This window comes from Arachis ipaensis, chromosome B02, assembly GCF_000816755.2.
Source record: "Arachis ipaensis cultivar K30076 chromosome B02, Araip1.1, whole genome shotgun sequence".
Classification (NCBI taxonomy): Eukaryota; Viridiplantae; Streptophyta; class Magnoliopsida; order Fabales; family Fabaceae; genus Arachis; species Arachis ipaensis.
Window position 1 is genome coordinate 90,083,120 of NC_029786.2, and position 13,436 is coordinate 90,096,555.

Below are 13,436 nucleotides of genomic sequence, written 5' to 3' on the forward strand. Positions count from 1 at the left end.
CTAGCCTAAGCCTATTTGTGGCGCCTATACGCCTAGCCTAGGCTAGGTACCTGTGGGGATTTCAGTCCCCAGTTAGGCACCTTCGTTTGGGGAGAGGTTTATGGAAAACTTCCGGGTGGCGGAGAAGATTGAGTACTCAAACAACGAAGAAGAACATCCAGTACGCAAACTAAAAAAGCCGCTAGGTGTACGTTTTGGGAGAGGTTTATGGGAACATTCGGGATAGCGATGAAGAAGATCGACTACGCAGAGAATAAAAGCCACTGAGTGCCGGTCCAATTCAAAAAAGCTTAGGCAGCTTCTGGTATTGAACAGGGGAGGGGCTGGTCCTTGACCGCTGAGTTGAGATTTTGGCAGAGGTTTTTAGGAACATTTCGGATGACGAAGAAGAAGATCGAGTACGCAAACATAAAAAAGCTTTCTTCGGGTTTTTTGTTAGGTTTTATGTAAGCTATGTTTTCTACTCTTATATGTATATAAGAGTAGGTGATGTTAAGTTACGTTATTTACGATAATGTACCTGTGTTGGTTTTATGGATTACGGGATATGATCAGGATTAGTCATCAAGATCAATTGACGGTACCCGTCGGTAGAGTTAATTGGGGACAGGTCTCCTCGGTAGTAAAAGGCTCAGTGCTCTGAGTAGTCGAAGTAGTTTAACGTCGGAGTTCCTAGAAAAGTTGGAGAAGTTACTTTCGAAGTGTAGAAAGAGTCGTAGTTATCTCAGAACTAATTCCGATTGGTGTATGAGGATGCCATTTGTTAACGTACTTTTATCTTCGGATTAATCTCCCTATTAATTGCTCTGCTTCGTCTCCATCTCTACCGCCTGTTGTGCTTGAGTTTCAACCTATACGTTGGAGGTTACGAAGACGCATTTTATACAGTAGAGAATGTACAGCTTCTCTTTGTGACTGAACTTATTCGATAAAAAACCTACGGGTAACAATTTCCATTCGTGCGTTAAGAAGCACATACACATGATTTAAATACGATTTTAACCCAACTTAAAAACTTTACCTCCAAATTTTAGATCTAAAACCACTAAAAAGGAACGAGTTCAACAACACCTACACTAAAACTTAACAACACTTACCGAAGTGTTAACCTATACTTTTACTAAACTAAAGCATTCGCGAAAATTGCGGATATGGATCCGATCCGCAAGGCTTTCGGATCGGATCGGATCCACACACTAATCGGATCGGATTGCGGATTTTGTGTTGGTATCCGCATATCCGCGTATCCGCAAAAATAAAGAAATAAATAAGTAAAATATTCTTTTTATGTTTTATTTTAACTAATAATTATCATATATGTTAAATTATTTTAATTTACTATTCAAGAAAAGTATGTTAAATATTATTTTAAGAGTAAACATATTTAAAAGAATAGAAAAAATAAATTTTATTGATATTTTTTTAATAAAAATAAGCTTTTAAAAATATTTTTGTGTTTTGCGGATATATCCGATATTCGATCCGATCCGATCCAACCTTAAAAACGGCGGATATTGGATCCGATCCGATCCAATAATTTTAGTGCGGATCGGATCGAAATTTTGGTCATATCCGATCCGCGGACACCCCTACCTGACTTTTTAAGTTTCACACATTGAACCCATTCATACTGTAGTACATATACGTTAGGTAGTATAATGTAAATAACATAGAATACAGTGCAATGTGAAAACATTAAATGAATTAATTAATGAATTTTTCAAGCTAATTCTTGATCAATAGCTGTGATAATGCCACCTAAGCAAGGGTAAATCACTCACAAAATTGCCATAGATTTGGAAGAAATCACCAATTTTATAGGTTTTCTCACTTTTTACAACAAAAGTATTTTATTATTCTAAAAGCATCAAATTATATATTTAAAAATCGAGAAATAGAAAGCACAAAATTAAGAAACATGGCATGATGAGGAATCGCTGTTTTTGACATAAAAATTCTGCACAGTATAAGCTAAAAAATGCAAAGTAATTATCCATATTTAAGCAGTTAATTATCCATATTTAAGCTATAGAGACTAATTGAAAATTTGTGCACAATAAAAGAACTTTATTAGAGCTTTTAAACTATAGAAATTTCCAAAGTAATCAATGCTAAATTAAACTAAAAAATGCATATAGCACCATACTTGGATCCATGGTGGAGATAATAGCCACTCCATTGAAGTCGCAGGAATCAGGAGTCTTTCCTTCTTATGATAGTAACTATCAAAAGTGTAAGTTGAATGTGCAATCACATTGTCTGGTTCATCGCATGGTTGTCCCTGCCGCATAGCAGAGCATTCCACTTTGCCCAGTCCACACATCCAATCTAGTGCAGCATGCAACATCTTCGAATCAGCACCCTCCTTTGCAATGCAAAAAGTTTGGTTGCTGATATCATTTGCTAAGAGTGCATCCGATCCAGTCAAGTGTAAAATGTAATTAGGTGCACCATTTGCATCAAAGAGTCCCCAATTGAGGAAAATAAGTTTCAAGATAAAAAAAATATGCCATTCATAATAAAAAGATTAAAAACTGATATAGTATCAATAGTCAAAATAAAATAAATATAAACAATCCAAACCGCCCTTGAGATCCTATCAAATCACCGCACTTGCTGAAAGCACAAATGCTTTCTTTCTTCTTCCTGCAATTACCTTTTCTCCCACTTTTTCCAAATTAGATCAACACCCCAGCCATATTTCCATGTGAAACAAAAACGTATATACAATCAAGCTAAGGCAACAAAGCGATTGCAAATTTTCATAAGAGATAAATAGAAATTAAAACCAAAACTGTAAGTATTCTTGGCTGTCTAGAAAATTTATATTGGAGATATGGCAGGAGTCACCATTAAAGTTAATAGACATAATATAAATTTGCACGTTTGTTAAAATTTACATAAAGGAAGGAACTTCCACAGCATTACATAAATATAGACAGAAAAAGTGGATAGATTACATATGCAGGAACATACATGATCATGTCAAGCATATAATGCTAGAATTGAATAACTTAAACAAACTAATAAACAATGTAAATAATAAACATAAAGAGAAAAATTGTCTCAACACAACTCTTCATTCCAATGTATTGTATTATATTAACATAACAACCAATAAAAGAAGCAAAAACTTTGCATATAGAATATTAGAACCACTAAATATTTATCAGAAACCAATCTTTAACTTCAAAAAAAGCCAAAAGCTTTTTCTCTTTCTACAATCAGCCGGTTCTTCTCATTTCACTCGTTCTAAAATATGCATTATCTCAAAAAAAAAAACATTATTAAACCACAAAAAAAAATTAAATATAATTTATATAAATATAAGCAAGAAGAAAAATTATTTAATTTAATTTTCTTCCAGACGTTCGGACCTGCGATGCAATCTCAGATCAGAATCCAACTGGATCCTCAATTAATCTCTTATATATTTTCATATACCAACAGATCAAAGTATACATAACAGTAATTAACATTTATTTGAAACAAAATCAAAGAAATCCTAAAAAACACAACGACGAAGCATCCGATATCTAACCTGTTCTGGTGAGCTAACATTTGGAATTAAAGGACTTCTGCTGTGTTCGGCCCACTTTTCCAGCCCCTCATCCCAGGTCTACCATTTCAGTCGCGAACGCGCCATAATGGTTTCTGCCGTGGCCTCCGCAATGCCTCCGGACACTGTTCTGAGGGGTCGCGGCAGAAAATAGCGATGAAACTCGGTAACGTTTGCCTTTAGGGCTTCTGTCGCCAGCCCCTCGCTTTGACTGGACCAGATCCCGATTCCGCTCGGCATATACCGGCATTTTGAGTAATTGAAGAAATCGTTCCTTCCTCTTCATACATGCTGTCGGTGTCACTGCAGCCGTTTACAGCATCCGTCCATTGAGATCAATAATGTTCTTAGAGAGAGATATCGCAGAGCAGCATTGAGAGAATAGCCAGATTTAAAGAGAAACCCGAACTGAAAGGAGGAAAACGGAGTTGAAGGACTAGGGTTCCAGAGTGAGAACAACATCGAAAGAGAAGGAGAGAGTGTGTGTCTCAAGCAAAAGCAAGGGATAGTAGAATGCAAAAAAGGATCAGGAAACAGAGAACTGGATTTGAGAGTGAGAGCAACACCGTAAGAGAGAAAGCGAGAAGATGAGAGAGAAAGAGAGTGTCACACAGAGGAGAGGAAAGGATCGAGGTTACAACACCGAGAGAAATGATCCAGGCCAAAAGGAGAGAATAGCCAATCGAGGAGAGAACCAAGGGAATGAGGGATTAGGGTTTTCGAGAGAGAGAGAGAAAGGAGAGACGGCGTCAAATGAAAACTAGAGAATGGAGAAAGAAGATGAGGGCGAGAATGAAAGGCGTTTAGGTTACTCCTTTTTCATTTTTTTATTGCAAATTACCGTGAGAATCACGGGTGGCTTAATGAGCCACAGTTATTATTATACTAGTAACTAGTAAGAGATAGATAGATAGATACGTGATACTCCTACTACCTGCTTATGACCTGCTTTGGTTATTTCTTATGTATGTGTGTGTGGATTAATTTTAAATTGTGGTGTTGCATCTGGTTAATTCACACGACATATGTATACATAAAAGATGAGTTTTATGAGATGAAGATAATCTATGTTGGTGATAGTTGGTTTTGGGATGTACTATATTTATGGATGCTGTCCGACTGATTTGTTTCTCCAATCTGCAAACATAAGCTTTCCATCTATTTTTCTCCTCTTACTGTATTTATAATCGTGAGTGCTCCTCTAACTATATTTTGGGTTCTCTTTTTTATTTAGGATTCCAAGTTTATGACTCCCTCTGAGGTGGGACATATTCTTGAATAGCTTGTATTTCCATATCCTTAGGTTGATAAGGATAAGGATAAGGATTCTTTGATAATTTGATATTGGCTACTATGGTATTCAATGGAAAGCTGAGTGAAGACCCATGAATGCTAGCTTGGAAGTTGTCTTTTTCTTTTGAGTCTCATTGTTTCGGTGATGGTATTTTCCTTTGACATATCGAGGATAGTCTGAGAATCTTAATCTTAAATCTTATTTTCTACAATTGGTATATGGTACAGAATTGTGCTATGCTCTTGTGGCTTTTGTACATTGAACAAATTAGATATTAAATCATATTATTCTTCTTGGGGGTGCCGAAGCTATATGCTTCATGTTATCTTTACTTATTAATCATTAATTACTGTGTTCAATTTTGTTTATTCTTAGCAAACAGGGGACAAACTGCTGAATTCTGGCCATAATCTTCAACTATTATTTGTCCCTCTCCAGAGCATTTTTCCTAACCTGGAACAAGTTTAAGGGGTAAAATAATCCTGTAAATGTTATTGTTATACTATACACTTTGTTGCTCTTTCATATAATATCCCCTTATATATAAAACAATATGCTGTGACAGGTGTAAATGTATTCGCTATTTCCTTGCGAAGTTGAATAATCATGAGATCATAGTTTTCTATCCATGAACATGAACATGAACATGAACACTTGGAAAGCATTGGTGTCACCTAAATAAAACACCATATTTTTGCAATTTTTCTATAACATGAAGTTGATAAAAGTTTTCAAAACCATTCTATAATGCACTACCACATTGGCCATTATTATCAATTCCTCATGTTTCACAGTAATATCACCCCCTATAACTCTTTATTTCATCACTATTACATAATACAATATGAATCTCAAAGAGATGAAATGATGAATATACAAAAAGATGAGTAATATTCAGCATCAAGAGTCAAGACTGTGTTATGTTGTGCTAGAGCTAACAAAGCGCTTGCAGTTACCAAACTTATCATCACTTCCAAAATAGAACAAGGAAGCATCAAAATCAAAATGCCAGAAGAATCTCACTCAATGGTAACATATATGATAGCTAGTTCTAATATACAAAACAAATTATTGGGGTTATTCTATTATTCAGCATCTTGTCACCAACTAGAAAAAGATCAAGCTTTAGCATCTTGGTTTGGATTCTCCAAGAGGTAGGATAGACCTTCTGTCAATGCAGCTTTGGATGTCAAAGAAGCCCTCAATAAGTTTAGTGCCTGAATGAAAATTTATGATTATGAAGGTTATTACTTCCACCTCAGAACCTAGAGGGTAAAAATAGGAGAAATATGGGTTTTTTTTATTTAAATAAATAAAATATATAATATTTATGGATATAGACACGCTCACAGAAAATTACATTTTTTCCTTTATTACTTATCTTGGTTGCCCAGGAAATGAAATAGTTATGAACGTATTTGTGATATAAGCAGAGTTTTCAATAAATTGATTTTTAGTGAAAATTACCTATAAATGATAATGATCCTCTTAGGTGAAAGTTTCAGTGAAAATTTTAATTTTCACATAACTTGATTTGGTATAGATTTTTCTTATTGAATAGAAAAATGGACACTAAATTAGATATGGTTTAAAGAGAAATATTTCTTGAACATAGTTATCATAGTATTCTAATAAGAAAATCAATTCTCCATGATATCTTTAAGATAAAAGTGAGAAGTGGATTGTTACCTCTACCTCCCTAATGCACAAGACATGCTCCTCCAAATCATCCAATGGCAGATTCATCTTTTGTATAAAACAAATGCTAGAAGCATTTGCCAGTGGCATCACTTTCAAATCATCCCATACAACAAACAGTGATGGCCTCTTCACAAATCCCACAGCAAGTTCTCTTGTTCCATTAGGTGATCTTGGATCAAAAAGTTTCATTGCATCAGGATTCTCCACCAAACTCCTCTTCTTAGAAACCACACCATTTGGATTAACATAGCATATGCTATTCTTTATTAAACCTCTGCCATACCAATAACTTGGAGTATCTTCTTCAGGAAGCTTCAATGGCTGCCTCCTGTAACCAAATTGGGGCGCGACTCGCGTATCGAGCAATGGAGTTCCAGAAGGCCTTGTGATTGTGAGCCGTGATGAATTGAGTTCTTTCACACTTTTGTACAAGTTGTCAATGCATCCAAGAGAAGAATATCCATCCAAAAGATTTAGAATGGATCCAATGGGTGCTGTGAGGAAACTGAATAGAAAATCAACAAAATCACCCTCTGCTTCAGCATACACTATCTTCTTCTTTGATTTTCTCAATATTACCTTAAGGTTTATAGAAACACCAAAATCAAAACCAGGTTCTTCGTGTTTTGGCCCAATTTTTGGTGAGAAAGTGCACATCCCCAAAGAATCTCCATATGCAAAGAATACATCACTGAGAGCAGACTTGGAGGTCAATGCCTGCTTTAGTAAGTCCAGAATCTTTGTTTTTTATAGATTAAAAAAAAAAAGTTATTAGAATGTTTCTCATTATCAAGCATCATTAAAAAATATATTATTAGGTGCACAGAGAGTACTTAGGTGGATTTTGTTCATATTATTAATAAAGAGACATTTTTATCTAAGACTCACCAATCACCATTATCTTGTATGCTTAGCTAAAATGTCAATTTGTTAATAATATGAGCATAATCTACTTAAATACTCCATGAACACCTAATAATTTCTCCATACAATTTTCTGTTATCGAATATTGATATATGTGCTCACTTTGTATCTTGTACCAAGTTAACTCACATCTTTATTATCAGTGGATGAAGTGTGACCCCACTTGATAATAGAAATGCGAGTTACCCTAGTGTACTATGCATAATAAGTGACTCATACATTTTTTCTTATCAAATTTTTCTTATCAAATTAAGATACAGTCCACACAAAAGTTTAGAAGCTAATTAAGGAACTTAATCAATAGTATTATAATCAGCGACACCAATCATCTCACAAATAATAAGCCTAAAAATTCTGAGTTCAATATGAACTTATTCATAAACAGAACTGTACTTGCAAATCTTAAAAAAACAAAACTAAAATGTTACCTCCTTCAGTCCAACACATGGGGATATGTCTATAAACTTATGGAAGTTTCTGTAGCCAAGTTGGGTAAGTTCCTTAACAAAGTTGTTAGGAGAGCTTTGAAGAACTCTCAGATCATCAAATATGAAATACATGGCTTCCCCTTTAACAAAGACACCATCGGTATGCGTCTCATCCTCGGAATCTCCGAAGAGTTTCATTTCTTTGTCCATCGATTTCCCACAAGAGCAACAACTAGCACCAGTAAACGTACTCAACAACCAATTACTCCCCCTCTTACAGTTGCTACACATGAAATACCTTAAGGACTCTGTGTCATCCACATTCAACTTCAGTTTTCGGCAAAGGGATTCGCAATTGTTCTGCGGACGAAGCAGCATTTGCTTGCATATATGGTTCCAAAAAACCTCAACACTTGAATTCTCCACACTTCGGTACAGATTGCTAATGCAGCCAAACTCGGCCGGGTGATCATGCTGTTGGTTATTCAACAGTAACCGGATGATAGTTCCCAACGGAAGAGTGAGGAAGCTAAAGAGAGTGTCTATGAAGTCTCCACTTGCTTCAGCCACAACTACACGATTTTTTTCTCTGTCCACCAAAAGCCTCAAGGTGAATGTTTGTTCTTGCATGGGAGCCATATTGGAAGCCATTACAAAACTCACAGACACTAATTTTAGTGCAAGGTTTGGGTATTTCTTATGCTTTATTTATCTTGATTCCCAGTGTATTTGTTATTAATGGGGTTGTGTGTTGTAGCTGGAATAGAAGAAATATGAAAGTGAAGTGAAGAAGGAAACTAAGAAGAAATTTCCTTTGTTGGCTATAGCATTATTATTGGGACACATTCCAGTGCTTTTTGTATGTATTGTGCAAGAAAAAATACCATGGTTATGAAACAGTGAGGTGTATATTACTTTCCCATCTCCTATCTTATATGTGCTACGACATGAAACATGAAAGTGACTAGAGCGAAAGGGATTGCATTGGTCAAGATCTTATAAAATACGTACAAAGGATAAATTGGCATTAAATATTAACAAGTACATATTAGTTAATTTTCTATTACTTTTACATTTTCCGTTGCGTATGCAGTATTCATATTTAAATATTTAATTGAAAACTGTTAAGCTTATTATACTGCCGAAAAAACTATTTTGATACACCGTGAAGAAACGTTTGTACGAAAATATTTTGATACATATTTTGTCTTAAACTAATAGGTTCTATTGGCTTAGAGAAAGGAGAGGAAACAACACACTTTGTCATTATTTCAATCTGTTTGTCCCAGAGAAACTTTCAATGCACCAAGTTAAAACATTTGGGTAGTTTACATATTACTTTAATCATTTTCTGGATAGTTGGTGTAGCTAACACATTGGAATTGGTGAATATTGATATTGAATTCTACCCTTTTATTTTATGGAAAACACACTTCACAAACCAACCCTAGAAGCAAAAAGAAGCAATTTAATTGTATGCATTAAATAGTGACAAAAAATTGAAGCTAGCCTACTTTTTAAGTTCAAACTGAGCCGCACTTTTGTCCTCTTACAATAGTTGTCACCAGTATGGGGATCAAAAGGAGCATTGCACATGTGGCAAGCTCAAAGCCAGTACATGCAAACAACGATCATAGATCTGCAAGAATTAAGCACTTACAAGAATAAAGTTGTATGCCTATGCTGCCTTGTCCGAATGTTACTGTGAAAGTCTATTAAGTCCAACATTATGATCAACCAATCAAGGGTTGTTTAGTCCACATCCTGGACCATCAGCAACCAGATAAAGACCTAATTGTTATTGGATACAATAACTTCATTAACTGGAGAGGAAATAATTTTCGAATGTGAAATTGCAGATAAACCTGTCAATCAACTACAACAGCATTTTAATCTGTATCTGTTTGCTTTATTATGTACACAATAATTACATTAGTAACAGCAATCATAGTTCTAAGATTAAAGACAATCCAAAATTCAATGTCAAAATGTAGGAGCTATGTTGCTTCTGACTATACACTGCATAGGCTACTTCAAACTACAAATCTAAATCAAATCTAATTCACAAAAGCTTAGAAACAAATTCTTGAAGCATTCCATGAAAAAATAGATTGATTTAAGAAAAGTAGTTCTTTTCCCTTAACAGCTAGCTTTTAAGATGCAGTCTCCCATTTTCCTTAGATACGTAACAGACCACAATGCATCAATTTCCAAAAATCACACTTAGCAACAATTGAAATGATATCACAGAGTAAAAGACATACTGCAAAAAGGAAACAAGAAGACGAATACAACTTAAACCCATCGAGAGAAAATATATTACCACTGCACCAGAGATGAAACATTTAAATGACAAGACAGTTGTGAACTTTGTGGGAGCAAGAGAAAGTGGAGAGATAGCTTTTATCAGTCTTCTACTCTTCTCAGTTCCCCCTGTTGCTCTCACACCTGCGAAAATAATCTAGTATTTTGGTTGTAATAAAATGTTAGATGCACTGAGACAACTACCACTATGAACTGATCTAATACTGATTGCGGACATGCTAGTGTATCTATCATGAACAGATCAATCATAATCACTTAGTTTACTTTACAATACTTGATCCTGAAGAATAAAATAGGCTGAAACATGCACATGCAGTAAAGATTACGAGAGGAGACAACCCAAAAATGGTGATGCTCATAAAATATTAATTGCCATTACAGAGCAACAATATCTAAGTACTGGAAGGCCACTAGCCAGGCATCTGATTCTCGGGATACATCATTAGTTCTAAAAGAAAATCTTGGATTGCTTTTAATTAGCAATAAGAGGATGATATTCTGGACATCAATATCAAAACCCCAATTAGTGATACTCCTGATGAATAGGGGGAAAAAAAGATTTAACATTAAATCCTGTATCCAGATTCATCCAACAGAAAAATGATCAAACCAACCAGGCAAAGTTGCCAATAATAAATTATAAAGAACAACAAATTTTATTTTTAAGTAAAATAATAATCATCAGATCCTTATGTCATTAACACACCTTGTCATAATTCATAAATAGTCATGTGAGTAACCAATTTAGAGTAAGAGAAGCAGATAATCTCAATTTGACACCTCCAAAACAAGAACGGAACAAATTGAGAATTAAATTTTACAACTCCTCAGCTAACAAACAAAAAAGTAAAAAAGTACTACATTGAGATGCATCTTATCTATCAGAGAGTAAACAGACATATCAAAAAGCCCTACATACTAGAACAACAATGAGCGTGCTATTCAAAGAAACAGAATTGGTAAAGAATTGTATATTAATAGTTGTGAAAATTGAGATTATAATTCACATTAGATACCTATGAAAATAAACATACACTTGAAAAGAAACGTAGAAATTTTTCCTACATGAAAATAATCATTTTTCTTCCCTTGATTTACTAAGGACTTCATTATCATTATTGTCGGTCACTGAATTGTCTTGCAATTCAAGTAATTTCTGTTCTTCCTCCTCACCTTCCTGTGCAGTTGCTTCTTTTGCAGCCTTTGGCTTACTTGTTGATTGTTGATACATAATCCCACCCAGCATGCAAATCAAAAGTCCCACAGTTCCCACCCATGTTGAATGCTTGTCCCAAACTACCAGATTAATCACCACCGTCAACAACTTGTTCACTATACCAAGAACTGTAAACCCTGTTGCAGAAATCGCCCTGCGGCAAGAAAACCCGAAGAAAGAAATAGATAGACCAAACAAACATGATAATCCCACTGGCAAAACCACTTCGAAAGAGTACCAATCTGATTCATCAGAAATCTCATGCTTAATCTTCTTCAGCTCACCCATAATCATCAGCTCCAACGGAAAAAGCAGTAGAGCCTCAAGATTGTTGTACAACACAAGACCCCAGGTGTTCAATCCGATTGTCATCACAACATGCTTTATGTAAACAAAATCTATGGTCATACTGATTAAATACGCAAGCGCCCAGCTATAGGCCATGAAAGTAAACTGATAATCCGTTGCAACATAAAGCACACTCCCCGCAAAGATTGTGGCCAGGGATGCCCATGTCTTCAGCGTGGGCCATGGCTGGTGAAGGAACAGAGTCTCCCCTACTGCGACAAAGATCGGTACAACCGACCGGAATACAATAAATGTATCCACATTGGCATGCAAGAGCAGCTCACTGTTGGTGAAGAGCGAGAGATAAAAAATGATAGCAGCAGGTAAAAACCTCCACATTGTCAATAAATCAAGAGGATCATGCTCAACGAGCTTGAGCCGGCCAACAATAAAGACTCCAGCCGCGCTAGTGAAGTATTGCAGGGCTGTCAATGCACCTGGGTAAGGGAACTTCATTACAGCCCATTTGTTGATAATTGAGAGCAGTGATGCAGATAAACAATAACCAGCAGCAACACCATACACTGAGATTTGTTGCAACAAAGCATTGTACCAATTTCCCTTGTTATCAACATCAGGAACAGTCGCAGTAGCAGTAGCACTCAGATTGGCATCCTTTTCAACTTTGATGCTTGGGTTAGTAGTTGGGTTTTCCACGTCATTGTCTTTAGACATCTATACACAACCGAACAAAAGAAATAACAACATTTCAGACTATAGCAACACATAATTTTGCACTACAACTACACCGTTGGACTGTTATTTTATACTAAAATCCGAATAACGGTGTAAATTTAAATTAACAAAAATGGAGTAAAATTAAATTCCAGCAACAAAATCTCTAAAAATGAATAAAAAAACGAAGAAAATATAAATTTAAACCCCAAAAGAATTGGGAAAAAGAACTGACCTGGTCGAAGGCGTTGGACGGAGAAGGCTGCCGTCGAGGGACACAAGGGGACTAATGGTGCCAGCGGGGGAGGACGACAGCGGACGGCGGCGTGGGTGTTGGCTGCAGTGTCGGTGGTGCAGTTGATGAAGTGTCTGATATTAGGGTGAGGGCATAACAGGGATTTCACTGTTTGCAGTCCAATTCGCACAGATCTGAATAGAATTGGAAGAGTGAAAACAGTGAAAAAGGGAGTGATGATAGCAGAATGCGTTGTGAAATGTTTGGGAAACTGGGAAAGTAACGTTGCTGACGCTGACCTTTGGGAACGTGTGTAATTTGATTGTGAAATGTTTATTGCTGCAACTTCTTGTGATTGAAGAAGAAGAAGAAGAGTGGAGTAGACGCAGCTGCCTCCTGCATCGTACAACGAGTTCTTCAATCTTCACCTTCACAATTTCTAAATAAAGAAAAAAAAAAGAAATAACACACAGGATAAAAAGTAATTTCTTTTTTTTTTTTAAGAATTTAAAAGGGATCAATTAGTAATTCAAGTTACAATTAATCTCTACATACAAGTGATTTTTCTCTACAAATTTTACAAGTCCTTTAATTGATTTATGCTCAAACATACGTGTTTCACGTGCCTCTAACAGATTTTTAACTCAATTAACGCGCGAATATATAACTTCCTTTTTTAAAAAAATTTCGTTTCCTTTTTTCGAATTTCTTGTCTTCTCTCTTCGATCTCT

The 13,436-nt window shown here is 35.7% G+C and overlaps 2 protein-coding genes across 5 annotated transcripts in view; both read right to left on the reverse strand.

Moving 5' to 3' along the window:
- The window catches only part of LOC107625675, a 23,554-nt gene extending 12,685 nt beyond the window's left edge, over positions 1 to 10,869 (reverse strand). The window contains exons 1-5 of one of the 3 annotated variants that reach the window (XM_021116135.1): positions 9,567 to 10,869; positions 7,907 to 8,495; positions 6,543 to 7,292; positions 3,542 to 6,070; positions 2,147 to 2,403 (exon numbers count right to left, since the gene is read on the reverse strand). In XM_021116135.1, coding sequence (XP_020971794.1) covers positions 5,972 to 6,070; positions 6,543 to 7,292; positions 7,907 to 8,495; positions 9,567 to 9,634 — 1,506 coding nt within the window. In that variant the 5' untranslated portion in view covers positions 9,635 to 10,869 and the 3' untranslated portion in view covers positions 2,147 to 2,403; positions 3,542 to 5,971. Of the gene's footprint in view, positions 1 to 2,146; positions 6,071 to 6,542; positions 7,293 to 7,906; positions 8,496 to 9,566 lie in introns of all 3 variants that reach the window. The other 2 variants (XM_016328366.2, XM_021116134.1) reach the window with 2 other exon arrangements.
- On the reverse strand, positions 10,956 to 13,157 carry LOC107625676 (GDP-mannose transporter GONST3). Of its 2 annotated transcripts, XM_016328368.2 has the most exons (3): positions 13,005 to 13,157; positions 12,706 to 12,899; positions 10,956 to 12,470 (listed from the first exon to the last, which is right to left on the reverse strand). In XM_016328368.2, the coding sequence occupies exon 3, from the start codon at positions 12,468 to 12,470 to the stop codon at positions 11,307 to 11,309; it is 1,164 nt and encodes a 387-aa protein (XP_016183854.1). In that variant the 5' UTR covers positions 12,706 to 12,899; positions 13,005 to 13,157; the 3' UTR covers positions 10,956 to 11,306. The 2 variants fall into 2 exon arrangements, with proteins under 2 accessions (XP_016183854.1, XP_016183853.1); XM_016328367.2 differs by having other exon boundaries at positions 12,706 to 13,150.